The 17,647-nt window shown below is 38.5% G+C and overlaps 3 protein-coding genes across 3 annotated transcripts; 2 read left to right on the forward strand and 1 right to left on the reverse strand.

Moving 5' to 3' along the window:
* Window positions 1-253: 253 nt before the first annotated feature.
* txndc9 (thioredoxin domain containing 9) lies at window positions 254-6,978 on the forward strand. The gene is made up of 5 exons (XM_079821389.1): window positions 254-327; window positions 1,042-1,230; window positions 2,342-2,460; window positions 2,576-2,830; window positions 6,355-6,978. Exons 2-5 carry the CDS (start codon window positions 1,045-1,047, stop codon window positions 6,473-6,475), a joined length of 681 nt encoding a protein of 226 aa, XP_079677515.1. The 5' UTR covers window positions 254-327; window positions 1,042-1,044; the 3' UTR covers window positions 6,476-6,978.
* A 62-nt stretch (window positions 6,979-7,040) lies between these two features.
* On the reverse strand, window positions 7,041-8,217 carry mrpl30 (mitochondrial ribosomal protein L30). Its single transcript, XM_079821390.1, has 5 exons — window positions 7,888-8,217; window positions 7,744-7,803; window positions 7,509-7,655; window positions 7,340-7,413; window positions 7,041-7,238 (listed from the first exon to the last, which is right to left on the reverse strand). Exons 1-5 carry the CDS (start codon window positions 7,936-7,938, stop codon window positions 7,106-7,108), a joined length of 465 nt encoding a protein of 154 aa, XP_079677516.1. The 5' UTR covers window positions 7,939-8,217; the 3' UTR covers window positions 7,041-7,105.
* A 457-nt stretch (window positions 8,218-8,674) lies between these two features.
* LOC307129668 (glutamine amidotransferase-like class 1 domain-containing protein 3, mitochondrial) lies at window positions 8,675-16,995 on the forward strand. Its single transcript, XM_079822291.1, has 4 exons — window positions 8,675-8,911; window positions 14,352-14,523; window positions 15,545-15,743; window positions 16,703-16,995. Exons 1-4 carry the CDS (start codon window positions 8,804-8,806, stop codon window positions 16,896-16,898), a joined length of 675 nt encoding a protein of 224 aa, XP_079678417.1. The 5' UTR covers window positions 8,675-8,803; the 3' UTR covers window positions 16,899-16,995.
* Window positions 16,996-17,647: the final 652 nt, after the last annotated feature.

Consider the following 17,647-nt stretch of genomic DNA (forward strand, 5'->3'; position numbering starts at 1 on the left):
AATAAGCTTTTATGTAATGTAGCAAAATACTAGTTATTAATTATTATAACTTTTGTATAACTATGGTTACCATGGTAAATGCCTGTAGCCTAGGTTTAGGCTAAGCCAGAAAATAAATGAAGTGCGATTTTTGACAATTGCATTAAACTAGGTGAAAATATTTTATCTGCATTAATTTTATGAAAGAACAATAATATATATTATATTCTGAAATGCGTCAAAAGCTCTACGATTGGATGTCGTTGACGTAACCAGTCGACGCCTCTACGTAAAACCCTGCGTCAGCCAGTCTGTGTGTGTCGCCTTCTAGAAACTATACGGTGTTTGGTAAGTGCTGTTCCATTACATATATTTCTAAAAAAAATCTACATTTTAATTCGCATTTCAGTTACATTATTACTAGCTTGTTGTTGCTTTGGAGAGTGTGTCGCGTGCCGATTAGCTAACGTTGCAGTCTTTGTTGCCGCGTTACCACGGAGCTTTGAAGCCAAAGCAATACGCTAGCACTTAGCGCGATTTGGCACAACGCCCTACATAACCGTTTTAAAATCAACAGTCATTATTTACAAGAGCTTATTGTCTTTTAAAATCAGCAGTTGTTGATGAGACAAAGACACGGAAAGCTGGAGACGGAAAGCCAAGTTGGCATGATTGTCTTTATGCGGTTGTAGTGAGGCACTGGCCGACTACTAGTACCAGCGCCTCCGTTGTAACAAAATACCCATACAAAAACCCGACGACTATTGTTTAACGTGTGCCACACCTTCCATACATCAGTAGCGTTTGCTCTGTTAAATTGTATACTGTATGCACTTCAGAACTCTAACGTTACTTCTTCAGACACATTTATACTATTCACTTTAATAACATTAAAAGCACAAATGCTACGTTGTTGTTGAGACCTGTTAAATGTGTGATATACAGTTATTTAACCGTGTAGAAAAATGAGGTCGAAAGTAGCTTGGTTTTTTTAAAATCATAATTTCACAAAGTTCACTGTTTAATTTATTGTATTCAATAATGTGCTGTTTGTCTTTACAGGAAATGGCCAGTCAGTCAATGGAGGTTGTAGCTAAAGCTCTGGAGCAGCAGGTGCTGCAGTCGGCACGGATGGTGGAAGAGCAGCTGGATGCAGAACTAGAGAAGTTGCAGAGCATGGATGAAGATGACCTGGACCGGCTCAAGGAGAGAAGGCTCGAGGCTCTTAAGAAAGCTCAGAAACAGAAACAGGTCAGTGTAATAAAAATTTAAATAACCAAAAGTTGCCCTGTGTATCATCACCTTTAGGTAAGGGAAACCGTTAAGTGTTTCATGACAGCGACCCAGGTTTTCCCTTTATATCGTTGCCATGGATGTTATTTGTTATACAGATAGTGGAATGTTTTCACAGAAAACAATGTAACATGGATAAGGAGGGGAAAGAGAACCAAAAAAGAGAAGGACCAGATATAAAAATAAAATTCTGTCATCATTTATTCACCCTCATATGGTTCCAAACCCTTTCATTCATCTTTAGAAAAAAATAGAATTTTTCCATTGAAAGACATAAGTTATCCATATGATTTGGGCTGTTTTGGAAGCTCAAATGTGCACGCAAGCGCAAGAACACACGCAGGTTTGATCAAATTACATACATGGCACATCTGATATGGTTAACGGAAGCTCAATGTTTATATGTGAATAAATGGCTACTTTAAAATATGTTTATAATATAAAGCGGCCAACCTGCTCACTCCATGTAACACTTAAGGTGCATTTTCCAAAACCTTATGTTATACTTAGGAAAATGACAGTTAAGGGCCTTTATGCAACTCCTATTGATTTTAAATGGAGTGAAAAATAGATGCTTAAGGGTTTCTTTATGTAAAACGCCATAAACCCTAAGAATTTCCCTTAAAGGGATAGTTAACCCAAAAATGTCATCATTTACTCACCCTCATGATGTTCCAAACCTGTATGAGTTTCTTTCTTCTGCTGAACACAAAATAAAAATAAAAATATTACCATAGTATTTTTTCCCCTAATATGGTAGTCAATGGTTGCTCTACCTGCTTGGTTACAAACATTCTTCCAAATATCTTCTTTTGTGTTCAGAAGAACAAAGCAATGTATACAGGTTTGGAACAACTTGAGGGTGAGTAAATGATGACAGAATTTTCATTTTTGGGTGAACTAACCCTTTTAAGGGGTAATTTTCTGCAACACCCTTAAGTTTAATGGAAACCTAGGCTAATGGCGATGTTAAGGGAAAATTACACTTAAGGTGCTTTATGCAACCAGGCACAGATTCCCCCCAATAATGTGATTTAACCTTTGTAAATTGTGGTATGTGTGTCCTCAGGAGTGGATATCTAAAGGACATGGTGAATACAGAGAGATCCCAAGTGAGAGAGATTTTTTTGCTGAGGTGAAGGAAAGCAAAAGTGTTGTCTGCCATTTCTACAGAGACTCTACCTTCAGGTATTTGAGGATATATTTGTTTTCTATTGCTTTCCTTGTGTCCTTTTATTATAAATAATTTGTGCGTACAGCTATTTTCAGTGGTTGTTTGTTTGTTTGTTTGCTTTTTTCAAAGATGCAAAATTTTGGACAAGCACCTAGCTGTTTTGGCTAAGAAACATCTGGAAACCAAGTTCATCAAGCTGAATGTTGAGAAGGCTCCATTTTTAACAGAGAGGCTGAAGATTAAAGTCATTCCAACACTGGCTCTGGTGAAGGATGGGAAGACCAAGGATTATATTGTGGGCTTCACCGATCTGGGCAACACAGACGAGTTTCCTACCGAAATGCTGGAGTGGAGACTGGGCTGCTCAAGTATCATCAACTACAGGTGAGTGCAGACTGTGTAAGTATATGTATGTGTGTGTCTATATTAGGAGTGTAACGGTTCAAATTACTCACGGTTCAGTTCTGTGCATAAATCAAATGTGTGATCAGTCCGTCGAGAGCACACATGCACGGTTTCAAATATACACGCATCAATATAATGGACTCATGACTCCTGCACGACACCGGAATTGCCTTTTACCTTGATTACAATCCGCATCCATCAAAACTTCACTAGCGAGATGCTGATTTGCTTTATCCAGCCGAGAAATGTAGTTTGCATATCATCTGTCCAAACAGCGGTGGGATGTTTGGCGCTCCGTTCTGTCTGTATTTCACACAGTGTGATTCGTGAGGGCTCTGACACTTCTCTATTACCCCTTTTCCACCAGAATGAACCGGGTGCTAGTTCAGAGCCAGTGCTAGTGCCAGTTCGGAGTTGGTTCGACTGACGAGCCTTCTAAGAACCGGTTTGCCTTTCCACATGCTAGAGAGCCACCACAGAGCCAGGTCTTACGTCACTGTATACGTCTCATCTTTCTCAGCAACGCTAGCGAGGCAGCGGGAAACACAACAACTGAAACACACCAGGCTCGTTTGAGATGCATCGGCGCTGCACAGACCGATCCATGCATGATATTAAAATACAGCATGAGCGAGTCAAAAGCATGAGTCGTGTGCTCTTGCTGTACTTTTGATGTCATACGGTGATCAGTCTGCACACCACCGATGCATCTCTAACAAGCCTTCCATCAACAATGGCGACGTTGCATTTCTATTGATACACATGGCTTTACGATCCTACATCGGCATCAAAACACAGCCAATCCAATGCATTCGTGCAGCTCACCGTGATTTGTATATAGACCGAGATTACAATCGAGCAGCTATTAGCTCCATTAGCTGCTATTTCAACAATGGCGGTCACAAGTTTGTGTTCGTCTTGTTGGTCACGGTGAGCCCCTGACGCAAGCGGTTCTTACTTCTAGACCAGCAATGTTTTGGTGCTACTTAAGAACCATTTTTTCTGGTTCGGAGCTGGTGCTCTGGGTGTGGAAAGACAAAGAACCGATTTGAAACTTGGCTCTGGCTCCGCACCAGCACTGCCTTGGTGGAAAAGGGGTATATGTATCGGCCTCACGACCGGTCGTCATGTGCCAGTCACTCCCGTCACCATGTTGAGCGCTCTTCAGAAAAACAGTCTCAGAATATGACAGAGCTTGTGTTTTAGAGCTTGTGTCTATTCTCTCTGCCATCTCTAATGTAATTAGCCTGGTTTTGCTTGCTGGTTAAGTGGACTGAAAACGGCTTAAAATGAGCTGAGAAGCGAAATCGGGTTAAAGAGTTAAATAGAAATTTCCGTCTACCAGGGTTACAGGTGCTTGTGCAATTGTAGATGTGTGATAAACTCCAGTAGGGGACTTTCCATGGCAGGGGCAGCTGCCACTGAGACACATCACTCAACCCGACACTGGCAGGTGCCACCTGACACATCACTGTCAATGCTGCCTGCCAGTCGACCCGGTACCACAAGTGGCTGGTGACACCCGACAGTCACAGTTAAAGCCGCCTGCCGCTGGGCTTGGCATTGCGAGTGGCAGCTTCCACTGACCCATCACCCCTATATTCGCTTACCTGGCGAAATGTGCCATCCTCAGGCTCCATTGGTGTTATATGCACCTATATAAATGCCCCTGTCACTTGACCTGGCACCACTATATGTGCCTGTCACTGTTAAATGTCCCTGTCACTGCTATATGTGCCTGACTCTCGACCTGGCTCCTCTATTTGTTTACCTGGCAATCCGTTACTGTAAATGCACCATCCTCGCCATTAACCTCCATTTAATTGTTGTTACTTGTCACTCAACCTGGCACCGACAGTGAAACGTTATTTCTACCGAGGGGAACACATTTATTTAAATACTTGTTTATTAACATGGCTATAAATGCATAATACTATTCATATTTTACATACAATATTTTGAACAGGAAGATAGTTAAAAAACAAATTGTATATTAAATATGAAAGTAACTGCCAGTAGGTGGCGACAAGGTACTATCTTAAGGAGTGAGACATTAAATCCTTCATTCAAACCCTTAAAGGGTAACTTCAGTGATTTAGCATTAAGCTTTGTATTTAAACTGGGAAATTTGGTGCCTTCTAGACTGAGAAAAGACAGAAAATGTATTTTTGTCTCATGTGGATGAAAGACATAGACTGTAAAAAAATATGGACGTAGTGTCCGTGACGTCACCCATAGGATTCTGATGAGCCGTTCTGAAGCGCAAAGTAGGGACGAGCCATCTTGGCAGCGCGTCACTCCCGGATAACAGAAAATGGGCAAAAAGGCGGGATGTGGGCGGAGCTTAAGTGAGCTTAAGTGACGCGATGACTAACAGACAGCAGATAAATGGCTATCCACCTGTCACTCGACATGGCCACGCCCTTAATTATACAGAATTTTAAGGCTTTATATAATGTAAACGAATGAGTTATAAAAAAATTCACACCCCTCACAGTTGTCATGAAGGGCAAAATGAGCCGTATAGACCAAAAGCACAATTTGTACCAGGCTCTTAACATGTTTTATTCTGCTCTAAAGTTGGCCATTTTAACATGGGGCTCAATGAGATTCTGCTCCCTTCTGGATCCTGTCCCTAGCGGCCAGTGGATGAATTGCAGTTTGAGGCACTTCCGTATTGGCTTCAAGAGAAACTGCGGGAGGTTGCCGCTTGATGAAAGACAACAACTCCCAGAATGCACTTGCTTCGCTGCCCTAGGAGGCCACTCTGTACACCTTCGTTTTGATCTTCATAGTAATACAGTCATTTCGTTCAGTTAGAGAATAAACATTACAATTAAAAACTGAACGTGTCTTTTCAATAAAGTGTGAGTGAGCCGAGCGAAAGTCACGTCACAGATGCAGCAGAGTCAGATTTCATTCATCACGAAGAGCTGAGCTGAGGTAACGTTAAGCGCCAGTCTGGCACGTTTTCAGATCGCATATGGAAGCTAAACTATCACAGGAATTCATTGAAAAGTTGAAACGCTCACTTTGCTCTGCACCGCGCTCCGTTATTATGATTGTCCATGCGGCCGTCTGTGTCTTACATTCTGTGCGTGAGATCTCTCCCCTATGGGCGGTTGATAACATGCGGAACCGCTCCATCTAGTGGCTGTAGTCTTTAGCCTCTGGCCAAAAAATCACCCGATGAAGCAAAATGACGATATTTGCATCATTGGAGGAATTTTTCCAGAAATAAAATGCATAATTCTCTGGTCTCAGGGGGATATGAGGGGGGAAAGTACCGTACTTTGAATATACTACCGGGTTTCTACTGATACAAAGCCTAATGCTAAATCACTGAAGTTACCCTTCGAGGGGGTGTCAAATATTGTACACAATGAGGGACCTTTAAGTCAAAAAGGTTGAGATCCACTGCTTTTAACGGTATGTTTGTACACACACTATCACTTTTCTTTTTGTATTAACTGCTTTTATGTTTGTATCCTTTATTTTTGTAGTGGAAATATTTTGGAGCCACCAACAATTGGGCAGAAGTCGGGGACAAAGTTCACCAAGGTGGAGAAAAAGACCATCAGAGGCAAAGGTTATGACTCGGATTCTGAATCTGATGAGGATTAGAGGACTAAAACATCAAGCTCCGTCTTCCAACATAACAGTCCTAAGTCTTGTAACACATCTTTGTGATCACTTGTTTTTCTTGCGGTGTCTATTTAATTTCTTCTCACCTTTCTCCTATGTTTGATCATTTTAAGTTAACCGGACACCACCTGAGAGGGTATTAATACTTTAATTTATATCCTTTTACCTACACTTTAGAAGTGCAACATTTCTATGAAGCATCATTTCTGGAAGACATGATAACTGGAAACTTAAATTTAAACAAACACCAAATCAATATTTCTGCCTCTGATGGACTGATGCTTAATTTAGTGAGTATCAAACAAGTGCCAAGGAAGCAAGCTTCTGTATTCCACTAGGAATTGTCACCTCTTTCTCCCATTGATGTGAAGGAAGTGCAGGCTTTTTTTCTTTTGTAGCAGTACATGACTCATTAAACTTGTTTTATATATGCGTGTGCTGTTCATGTCAATGGAAACAAAATCTGAACATACCAGTGATTTAAATAATACATCACCAGAGTGACTAATGTTTGAGAGGCGTGCTTTTGTAACAATTAAAATAATCAAGTTATTCAAACCTTTATTAAACAAATAGCAAATACACAACACATGATAGGCAAGAAAATGTCTATGACTCAATGGCCTTCTGCTCGAGTGGTTTCAGGAGACGTTTCACTACCAGCTCCCCTTTGCTGTTCAGATATGTGTTGGCCATGTCCTCCTCAGCAGGTAGTCCATACGGAAGCTTGAGTGGCTCAATCCTGCAGATACAAATATTGGAATAGGTTTATTATTGTAATAATTAGCAATCATCATCAGCTGATATTAAAATGTTATGAAATGCCAACATAGTCCAACATACCTAACCAGATGCTTAATGGTTTTCAATAGATTGTTCACTGAAGGTGTATTCTTGTGGACACGGGGTTCATGCGCCTGGTTATAACGAACAAGATGTATTCAACGATAACATTTTAGTTGTGATACTATTTCACAAAATACTTTTTTAAAAATTGGAGACCACATCCCACCTTCATGAGCCCCAAGCTCTTTATAACCTTCTTTTCCCAATATGGTCGTCTCATTGTGCTTTTAACTCGTGTCACTATGTGTAATTTATGTGGCTGTTCTGGATCACCACCGTACTTGTCGTGTTCTTTTGCTCGTTCCTCAAATACCTGGAGGAAGAGGAGATGGCGTGATGTCATTACATTCAATAAACTGAATCAGATAAAACGATGCATGTACATTAGAACGGTCACGTACCTGTGGAGGGATGCGACTCTTCGTGAATTTAGTGCGACATGATGTGGCTTGTGTCAGATTCTGCAATTAAATAAATAAAAAGTCATTTGACTATTATAAAACCATCACGATTTATCCAACGAGACTGATGTGAAATAATCTAACCTTTGTGACAGTGGAGGCAGATGTCAGAAGAACTCGATACAATCCTGCCATTATCAGACGACTGACTTGTGTTGGGCGCTCCCTAGAAAGGTTATTAGCTAGCAAGCTAGCTAGAATTAATTAAACATGCCCAGTACTGCACTCAGTAAGTAGACTATGTAACCGCAATCGCATCAAGAAATGTAATATTATTTGCACAAATACCCACGATCTCTCGAAATGTTACTGGATAAAACTACCATAACAACCAACTATTATATATTTCATGCATGTATGTCAACTGAGTTGACAGGAAACGGAAACGACTCGTCTCTTATTAGTAAAATGAGTAATTTCAAAATAAAAGTTCCCAGATGCCTAACGTTAGTCAGTTCGCTTGTATGAGTGATTGAGTCATTTGCTGTAAACGGTTCTTTAGAACAGTTCAATATAAAGAGCATGTTAAAAAGCATTCCGCGATTATGTTACCTTGTAAAGCTTTCAACCTACAAGCACAAATTGTGGTTTATTACATTTTTTAAAAATTGCAATTAAGGCGTTTGTTGTAATTTCATGTGTTAATGTTTATTGCATGATTCAGCTAATAAAAAATATAAATATATAAATTATATATTATAAATTATAATGTCATTTAACAACAATAAAATGTATCTCAAATTAATATTTTGTCTTTGTAACAAAATCTTACAAAGAAAGAAAGAATGAGACGGTTGCTCAGTTCAGCTCAGTGAGTTGTTTATTCAGAATGAATGGTTCAGACTGTTCAACAGATTCACTAAAAAGATCCGATTCAAAAGAACGATTCGTTTACGCTGCAACAACGCTACACTCTTCATTCACCCCAGGACAGAAGTTCGTAACCTTTCAAGTTCACTGCTATCTTCACTGAATTCGCGACTTAGTTTCATTTAGAGACATGGGAAAGTGTGTCGCTGTGGTGTTGGCAGGCTGCGGTGTGTTCGATGGAAGTGAAATCCACGAGGCGTCTGCGGTTCTGGTTCACCTGAGCCGTCAGCAAGCTACTGTAAGTTTATGTGAACCTTCGACTATCAGCTCTAATGTTCTCCACTGCATAGAGGGCAATAATCCAGCCATTCAAAACATTATATAGGAGCAATACAATACAAAGTTAACCCATCTAGAGGACATATGACTAGTCAAGTTGGTGCTATTTAAAAAAAAAAAAATTCAGATCACTTAACGTTACTTAAAGGTCCCATGGCATGAAATTTTCATTTTATGAGGTTTTTCAACATTAATATGAGTTCCCCTAGCCTGAATATTGTCCCCAAGTGGATAGAAATGTTGATCGGTGTAAAACCGAGTTGTGGCTGTCTCTCTCTGCCTTTGAGAAAATGACAGGCCAGACGAGCCAATCCTGAAGTCTCCTGCTTTGACGTCCAAGCAGGAACAGTTTCCTCCCTTTCCTCCGCCCAGAGAATCTGCCACGCCCATGCAAGCGCTCGAGTCGAGAGATCATTACTTGTGAACGAGTGAACGCTGGCAGTTTCTCAGTGTTTGGATGTACAAATGAAAACAGAAGTCTTTTTTCAGTTCCTTCTGATCTGTGATCAGTTATTTCTGATGTGTAGCTAATTATTTATTATTCGTGCACACAATGCGGCTTCTCTCTCTCCAGACAGAACGGTGTTTTCGTGTTTTATATCTTGTGAGTCAGTGTTTTTGTACGTCCTCGTCGCGTCTATCGGTTCTAAAATGTGCATACAGTCATGAGTTTCTGCTCAACATCAGCAGAGATAAACCTCACACACGCCGAAGCTCGGCCTTCAACATCCCCGACCCCCAGTACTGCATCTGGCCCACAGCGGAGGCACCAAACGCGGCGTGAGATTAAGCAGAAGGGGGTAAGCGTGAGCATATCCGGCTAGGCTAGCCAGCTTTCCCCACAATAAACTGGATTACATTCGATTACTGCTGTTGTGTCTTTGTTTGCGCTGTGTACTCAACGCGCGTCACTGACGCTTTTATTTTATTTTACACTTTATCAACACTTACTTTTAGCTCATTCATCTCGACAGCTGTAATGGTACTTTGCATGTGTTACAAAGTTGGTAGAATAATGATGAAGAGAAGACGGACTCGGTGTGACTGGGACTCGTGTTTATTCAGAACTCTCAGATACAAACACAATAAACTCGCGCTGACTGACAGCGCTCTCATAACTCAGTAGTTACTATAAATAACTTTGTTAGCAATCGCTGAGCTCCATCTCTGGTACATTAGTGATGTCCGGTTCGCGAACAATCTTTCTTTTGAACCAGTTCTTTTTAGTGAACCGAATCAGTTCACCAAATCGGACTGAATCGTTCTAAACGGTTCGCGTCTCCAGTCAGCGCTGATCCATAATTTACTAAAGTTACTAACTTTCTGACATGAGTGACAGTCCCTCCGACTAGAAATAGACTAATAACCTGAAGTATATGCTGTTAATAAAACAGTTCAGACATGCTGAGAACTGATGTGAAGTGAACTCAGGTCCATCCGTCTCTCTGGCAGCAGCTCGTGCCTCGTAGACCTCGTTAAACCACGCCCCCTCCGCTCATTTAAAATACAAAGATGTCAGCCAATCACAACAGTGGGTGTTTTTACTGAAGTCTCACAGCAGACACGCCTCTTGAAGCAGGGCATTCAGCCACAGGGCAAACAGCAGTATAGAAAAAAATGCCTTTTATTTCTAAATTATGACATTTTATGATGTAAAGGTCATACTAACAATATAAGTACAGCTCAGGAAACATTATAAAATAATAGAAAAATGCCATGCCATGGGACCTTTAAAGGAACTGTATGTAGGACTGTGGCCAAAACTGGTAAGTTACTGCAATCACTTTCAAATTACTGTAGAGCGGTGTATCCCCTCTCCCCCTCCCCCTGACTCGAGGTTGCCAGATAGGCTGCAGGATCCAGCAGGAACGTAGGCTGCTACAAGGAGCTTTCAATGGCAAGTGACGAGGTTTTTTTTCTTTCTGTTAATTATGTTTATGCTTCAAGAGTGATGTTTTGTGAAGTAATTATGAATCGCAAAAACTTACTAATGGCGATTAGCCAAATATAATCGTAAATATGAACGCTCGTATGTGACAGTACATTCCCACATTAAAAAATACTATAGTAAAATTACAGCAAAGCTAAATAACATTAGCAATGGTCATACAGGTCAACTTGCAGCATGTTTTGTCCACTATATATGCGAAGAACGAATGAGGAATAATTTTTGCCGAGGTAACGTTAGGCTACTGTCTCAAATACGTTTTCACATTGCCATAATAGGCGTGCTAATGTTGTTTTCCTCAGCGTCCCAGCATAATGACAGAGAAACGGGCTCTGATAATACATTACTAATGTTAGCAATGACGACTCTCCGTTTTTATTTACCAAACAATTCCTTAACGTTACCTTTTCAATTCAATGACCCACCTCCTCCATCTGCGCTAACCTAACGTTACTTTGCTCGAACATGCATAACTTTGTTCGACTGTCATGAATATTTGAAATGTCCATTTACATTAAGTACAAGTTAGCCAAACATAGATGAACCTAACCTGTCCAGGAGAAAATTAGCAACGCTGGCGTCTGTCTTCAAATTATTCTCCGTTTTCAGCCGTCTCCATCTTTCAAAGGCATCTCTTATACAAATCCTTGTTTTATTTCGGACACTGTCACGACGTTTTTCTGATTCATAACGAGGTCGTTTAGGTTTCGTAAAGTTAGACATTGTTTATCCAAAAAGTTTGTAGCTGCAGCTGTGGTAACTAGGGTTGGGAACCGAGAACCGGTTCTTATGCAGAACCGAAACTGATTTTTGAAAAATACCAGAACCGCGCGAAATTCCTAAGTTTCGGTTCCGAAAACGGTTCTGGTGCAATGTGTGTGCGAAGCGCTGGAAGCGTATCCTTTCATAGCGAGTGACAGCCAGTGTTGCCAACTCCGTGATTTTCCCGTTTTCCACTGTTGCCGCGGGCTGTGTTTCATGTCCGCGGGTTGAAACGATTGTGCAATTGTGCGGGTTTTGTTGTGAAAACCTGGCAACCCTGGCTCACCTCATCATGAATATTAATTACGTTGCCTGCCGCTTCCAGGAGGGCAACGCAGTTCAGCACTGAAAGCCCTCGCGCTACACATTTACGGTTTTGCGTCAGATATTTTCTCGTTGACCACCAGCATGGCGAAGAGAAAGTCACAAGTATGGATTCATTTCCAAAGAATGAATGATAATGAAGCAAAATGTAACACGTGAAAAGTTAATAACATGCAAAGGAGGCTGCACTAGCAATTTGACAAAACATTTGCTACAGCACAGAGTGCCTCAGGGCTTATATCAGATTTATAGTGAAAGGCATATATATATATATTTGTCAACCGTTGAGTCACCATGGTTTAGGTAAGCGTTTAGGCACAATTACCTTTGTAATGCTGAATTGCAATTTATTATTTACAAGTTCACTGAATAACTGAATTACTATTAAATTAATATATAACTAATTAATAAATATAACTAATAAATATAATTTATAACTTGGTTTTATTCAGAGACAGAGAGATAAAATGTAATAAGACAATTTCAGAGGTGTTCATTTGAAAAAAAATGTGTTGCAAGAATGGCTTAATTAATACTGTAATATATGTACAGTACAGGACTTTTTTGACATTGCCAACCTGTAAATAAATTTTAGAGCAAGTAATAAACACAAAATGGATTGTTTGAGTTGCGTATTGTGCCTTTTTCTTTTACCACTATTTGTTTAATAATTTTAATGGAACCGGAATCGGAACCGGAATCGTTAGGCGGAACCGGAACCGGAACCGGAACCGGAAAATTTCTCACGATTCCCAACCCTAGTGGTAACTAGAGCAGAGCTGGCAACCCGAATGCAGAAACACTACTGACTTCGTGATTGGTAGACAGGTGGAGGGTGACGCTTCAGGCCAAAACACAACATGTCAACATCAACATCAGTTAAGGGCTGCAACTTCACTTTTAAAATGACAATATCTTGGCCGGACAACCGTTGTCAGTAATATAAGTATTTGAAATTAACATGATTTCTTAATGTCTAGTGACATATCAGGGCCATTTTATGATTAATTGAAATACATTTCTTACATACAGTTCCTTTAAACATGGGAAATTGCACAAACCGGATGCGAATATAGAGCTTTCTTTTTTTTTTTTTACATTGTTATTGGTAGTAACTAGGCATGATCAAATTTTCATATCACGATAATTGCTTAAACTTCTATCATGGTATATGGTATTATCACGATATTGAAATAAGTTGCAAAGTGATGTCATCCTATAACAGCCTTTTTTCTTATAACAAAAATAACTGAACATTCCAATTCAATAAAACAATACACAAAAAATTATAAAATAAACAAATGTTTCGAACAGATTCAATTCCAAAAGAATTATAAAGAACAATAATACAGTTACAACTTTAGATTTTAGTAACGTATAAGTAAATGTTGTAATTAACATTAACTAATATTAATAAATAAAAAAGTATTTTTTGTAAATTCTTATTGTAAAGTGTTACCGAAAAATGATAAAGAATCAGAACATTTCAATTAATATCTACAGTATTTGGTCCAGATTAAAACTTAAAAATGTTTAAGTTAGAAAATAAATAGCCTATTAAGCACTGGTTATTTATGAGTGCTGTGATGAGCACAATTGCAAATACAAAAATTTGAAGGCCTTTTTGAAACATTTAAATACTCAGAAAGTAGCACCAAAGTCATTTTATGCCAAACCTCTAGGGTTAACAAAAAAAGCCTACCGGGAAGGAGATCAGAGGCAGTTTTACTGGATGGATGTCAATGGAGGCTTCACTGTGCTGAATAAGCTGATTTTAAAACCGCTTACTCAATCAATTAACATATTTGCCTTTAAACATTAGTTTTTGATTTATATATTTTTGTAGTTTACACTGGTAATATAAATGCTGTAACAGACAATTTGTGTTGCATTATTTTCCTGTTACCACTGTAAAGCTGATTTGAAACAATCTGTATTGTAAAAAGTGCTATATAAATAAAGGAGACTTGACTTGATTTGACGGGTATGCTTTTAGTTTACTCTTATTCATTTCTATCGTATCCACAAACAATGATTGACTGTCGCACAACTCTAACAAAAATTCAATGATGTCGAGGCTGTAATGTAATATACAGGCTGTCAACTTGAAATATAAATATATTATAATATATTTAATATATTTTATTTAATATATTTATAAGTGTATTGTATTACCGTATGTCGGCTCATGCAGTGGCAACACTGCAATGTCTTTACATAGTCCATCTAAACTATTAAAATCTAAGTTTATTTATAACTTTTTTGTTGCTGGTTTCAAATAATTTTCAGCCTACTTTGTAAAAAATCATGTAATGCATTGTTCATGTTGTCTAGGACTTTGTTAACAGGATTAACCTTCCCACAGGTCAAGATATTTGCACCCAACACTGATCAGATGCATGTTGTCGATCACTTGAAAGGCTCCCCAACAGAGGAAAAGAGAAATGTGCTCGTGGAGAGTGCCAGACTTGCCCGGGGTGATATCCAGGACCTCTCGCAGCTCGATGTAAAGGATCTGGATGCCATCATCTTCCCAGGTTAGCACACTGCCCTTATTAAGGCTACTTTTGGAAGAATTTCCATACACTCTTCAGCTCAGCATTTCATTTAGTATTCGTTTTCACACCTACCTTGTTTGGTCCGGATTTTCGGACTTTTCAGTTTGGTCCGAATCAAAATTACAGGTGTGAAACCTCCCCCGTACCACGGTCCGGACCAAACAGACGAAATTTGGTCCGACGAAAAGAGGTAGTCTCGGTCCGGATCAAACTGAACAAAGGTTCGGTTCGTTTCTAGTGTGAAAGCATTTTCTGTATGGTTCGGACTTTCAGACCATTTACAGGAAGTTCCTGTTTATGTTTAAATATTATGTTATTTTTAAATTCAATCTAGGCTACACTGATTATGAAAAGTGAAAATATGCGCAATATGTCAGAAGACAGAAAGTCAGAAATAATTTTGAACGAAATTTTGTATGATTTTGCTTAGAAAGCATTTCTTTAATGGGAATTTCGTTTTGTATAAATTGTATCTTAATTTTAATCAACGTTTAATCCGATAATTGCCTGGATTTAATAAATAAGAAGCAAATAGTCTATAGCAGACAATAATTGCGGGAGCGATCACATGCTTTACACATGAACTGGAGCGGGTCTCAAATAAACCGAAACTCAGCAGGCTACTTGCCTCACAAACATGAGAAATATGTGTATATAAAGCTTGAAATGTCCACTTTTAAACGTAACTATTACAAAATAGTCAAGCAATGCGCACTGTTCAATAGTGGCGGTGATATGCGTCTGTCCGTTCATTCATTCTTGTCAAAGACGCTGACGTCAGACGCACGTCCGTTTACAAACCAATCAATGTCCAGATGCAGCCCACATAGATGATGACGAGTGGACGCAAGTGCGTCATGTAAAGTTCTTTAGTGTGCTGGCATGATTGCAATGTGAAACCAAACCAAAACTAACCGAATGTATAAAAAGTATCAAAACATGAACTTCGGTTCGGACCCTGGTGCGGACTTTCAGGTGTGAAAACGCCCTTATTTTGCAGGTGGCTTTGGAGCAGCCAAGAACCTGTGTAGCTGGGCTGTCCAGGGCAAAGACTGCTCGGTCAATGAGCAGGTTAAAACAGTGCTGCAGGCCTTCCATGCCGAGAAGAAGCCCATTGGCTTGTGCTGCATCTCACCTGTGCTGGCTGCAAAGGTTTTCCCTGGCTGTGAAGTCACTGTTGGCCATGACAAAGATGATAGGTAAAACATGATTTCTGAGTTGAAATTATGTGACTTACAATATTTGTTAGAAATCTAAAAATAGTATACCAAACTAACGCTGCAGTTTAGAACAATACACTACTGTTCAAAAATTTGGGGTCAGAATAAAAAAAAAGAAAATAAATGAAAACTTTTATTCAGCAAGGCTGCATTATGCTGATTATAAGTGACAGTAAAGACATTTACAATGTTTTAAAAGATAAAAGATTTCTATTTCAGTATTATTACTGTCATTGAGATACTAGTATAGTTTTAATATTGTTTTAAAATTTCCATCTTAATGTTAGTTTAAATTTCACAGCAATTTTGTTGTTTTTATCATGTTTTATTTATACAAAATCTTATTTTAGTTTTAGTTATTTTAGTACGTCAAGTTAAAAAAATAAAAGTTTTACATTTGATTTTATTTCAGTTAACATTTATTTTATTTCAAGTAATGTAAATGTTTTTTAATGGTATATTTTAGGTTCTTTTAACTATAATAACCCTGTTTTGAACTTTCTGTTAAGCAAATTATCCTGAAGAAAAATGTATCATGATTTCCACAAAAATATGAAGCTTTCAATATTCATAATAAGAAATTATTATTACATACATGAGATTATTATATAGAAATTATTTTTGATGCAGTATAAGAATACAGTATATGTTTCAAAAACATTTCAAAGATCTTACTGACCCCGAACTTTGAATGATAAGTGTATCATTCTATAGCATTAGAATAATTTGTCCTCATTTAGCGAAATATGATGCAATTGTGATGGAACCTACAAAGAAACAAAACACGGAACCCATGGAAAAAGCTGATCTCTGTTGATACAAAACCATGTATTTTTGTACACCATTATCTTTTACTGTTGCCATATTGTTCATGAAAATGTTGATATTGGTATACAAAGACAGGACTGAGGCATACTTTCTGAATCTTTGGCTTTCAGGTATCCAGATGTTCCAGACACTGCGGAAGCTATTTCTCAGCTTGGCTGCAAGCACATCTGTAAGCACGTGAACGAGGCTCATGTTGATGAGAAAAATAAGATCATCACCACCTGTGCTTTCATGTGCAAAGCACCAATACATGAAATATTTGATGGAATTGGAGTGATGGTACAGGAAGTGCTGAAACTTGCCTGAATTCCTGCAAAGCGAGTGGATTGACATTGTCTTTCTAATGTTTGTATATAACGATTCCACATACAATTGTCTGAATAAACATAAGTATATAATTGTCTCTTTGTTTTGTTAAGACTTTGTTACAGATGAATAATGAGTCGAAGCATTATTTTACTGATTAGAGAAATAATTCCTGATGGCATCTGAACATCTTCATAGCTGGTGTTTTACCAAATTGGCTTATTTTCTGACCCTGCTGCTCAGACAGGCACAGAGATACTACGTAACTTTAATTTGTCTCCATTTTCTAAAAATACACAGTCATACTGCCATTCAAAAGTTTGGGATCAACCATTTTTGGGGAAAGAAATTTATAATTTTATGCAGCAACAATTGCATTAAATTGAAAAGGGAGAATCAAAACTTTTACACTGTTAAAAAAAAAAATTATATATATTTTTGTAAATAAATGCCTTTCTTTTGAACTTTATAATCATGAAAGTATTCTGAAAAATGTGTCACGGTTTCCACAAAAATATCAAGAAGCACTACTGTTGTCAACACAGATGAGACGAATTGTTTCTTGACAGTAAATCAGCATATTAGAATGATTTCTGAAGGACATGTGACTAAAGACTGGAGTATTGATGCTGAAAATTCAGCTTTGCCATCACAGGAATAAATTATATAGTTCGAAAATTTATATTAAAATAGAAAAAAGTTCTTTTAAAGTGTAATATTCACAATATCGCTGTTTTTTTACTGTATTT

The sequence above is a fragment of the Gobio gobio genome (genome assembly GCF_949357685.1).
Source record: "Gobio gobio genome assembly, chromosome: 7".
Classification (NCBI taxonomy): domain Eukaryota; kingdom Metazoa; phylum Chordata; class Actinopteri; order Cypriniformes; family Gobionidae; genus Gobio; species Gobio gobio.

What these genes read in the sequence shown, in the direction of transcription:
- LOC307129668 (XM_079822291.1), top strand. Translation starts at nt 8,804, where the DNA reads ATGGGAAAGTGTGTCGCTGTGGTGTTGGCAGGCTGCGGTGTGTTCGAT. An exon ending in GGATGCCATCATCTTCCCAG is followed by an intron (nt 14,524 to 15,544) that starts GTTAGCACACTG and finishes CTTATTTTGCAG; the next exon opens with GTGGCTTTGGAGCAGCCAAG. An exon ending in GGCCATGACAAAGATGATAG is followed by an intron (nt 15,744 to 16,702) that starts GTAAAACATGAT and finishes TTTGGCTTTCAG; the next exon opens with GTATCCAGATGTTCCAGACA.
- mrpl30 (XM_079821390.1), bottom strand. Translation starts at nt 7,938, where the DNA reads ATGGCAGGATTGTATCGAGTTCTTCTGACATCTGCCTCCACTGTCACA. An exon ending in AGAGTCGCATCCCTCCACAG is followed by an intron (nt 7,656 to 7,743) that starts GTACGTGACCGT and finishes CTCTTCCTCCAG; the next exon opens with GTATTTGAGGAACGAGCAAA. An exon ending in AGAGCTTGGGGCTCATGAAG is followed by an intron (nt 7,414 to 7,508) that starts GTGGGATGTGGT and finishes CGTTATAACCAG; the next exon opens with GCGCATGAACCCCGTGTCCA.
- txndc9 (XM_079821389.1), top strand. Translation starts at nt 1,045, where the DNA reads ATGGCCAGTCAGTCAATGGAGGTTGTAGCTAAAGCTCTGGAGCAGCAG. An exon ending in TACAGAGACTCTACCTTCAG is followed by an intron (nt 2,461 to 2,575) that starts GTATTTGAGGAT and finishes CTTTTTTCAAAG; the next exon opens with ATGCAAAATTTTGGACAAGC. An exon ending in TCAAGTATCATCAACTACAG is followed by an intron (nt 2,831 to 6,354) that starts GTGAGTGCAGAC and finishes TTATTTTTGTAG; the next exon opens with TGGAAATATTTTGGAGCCAC.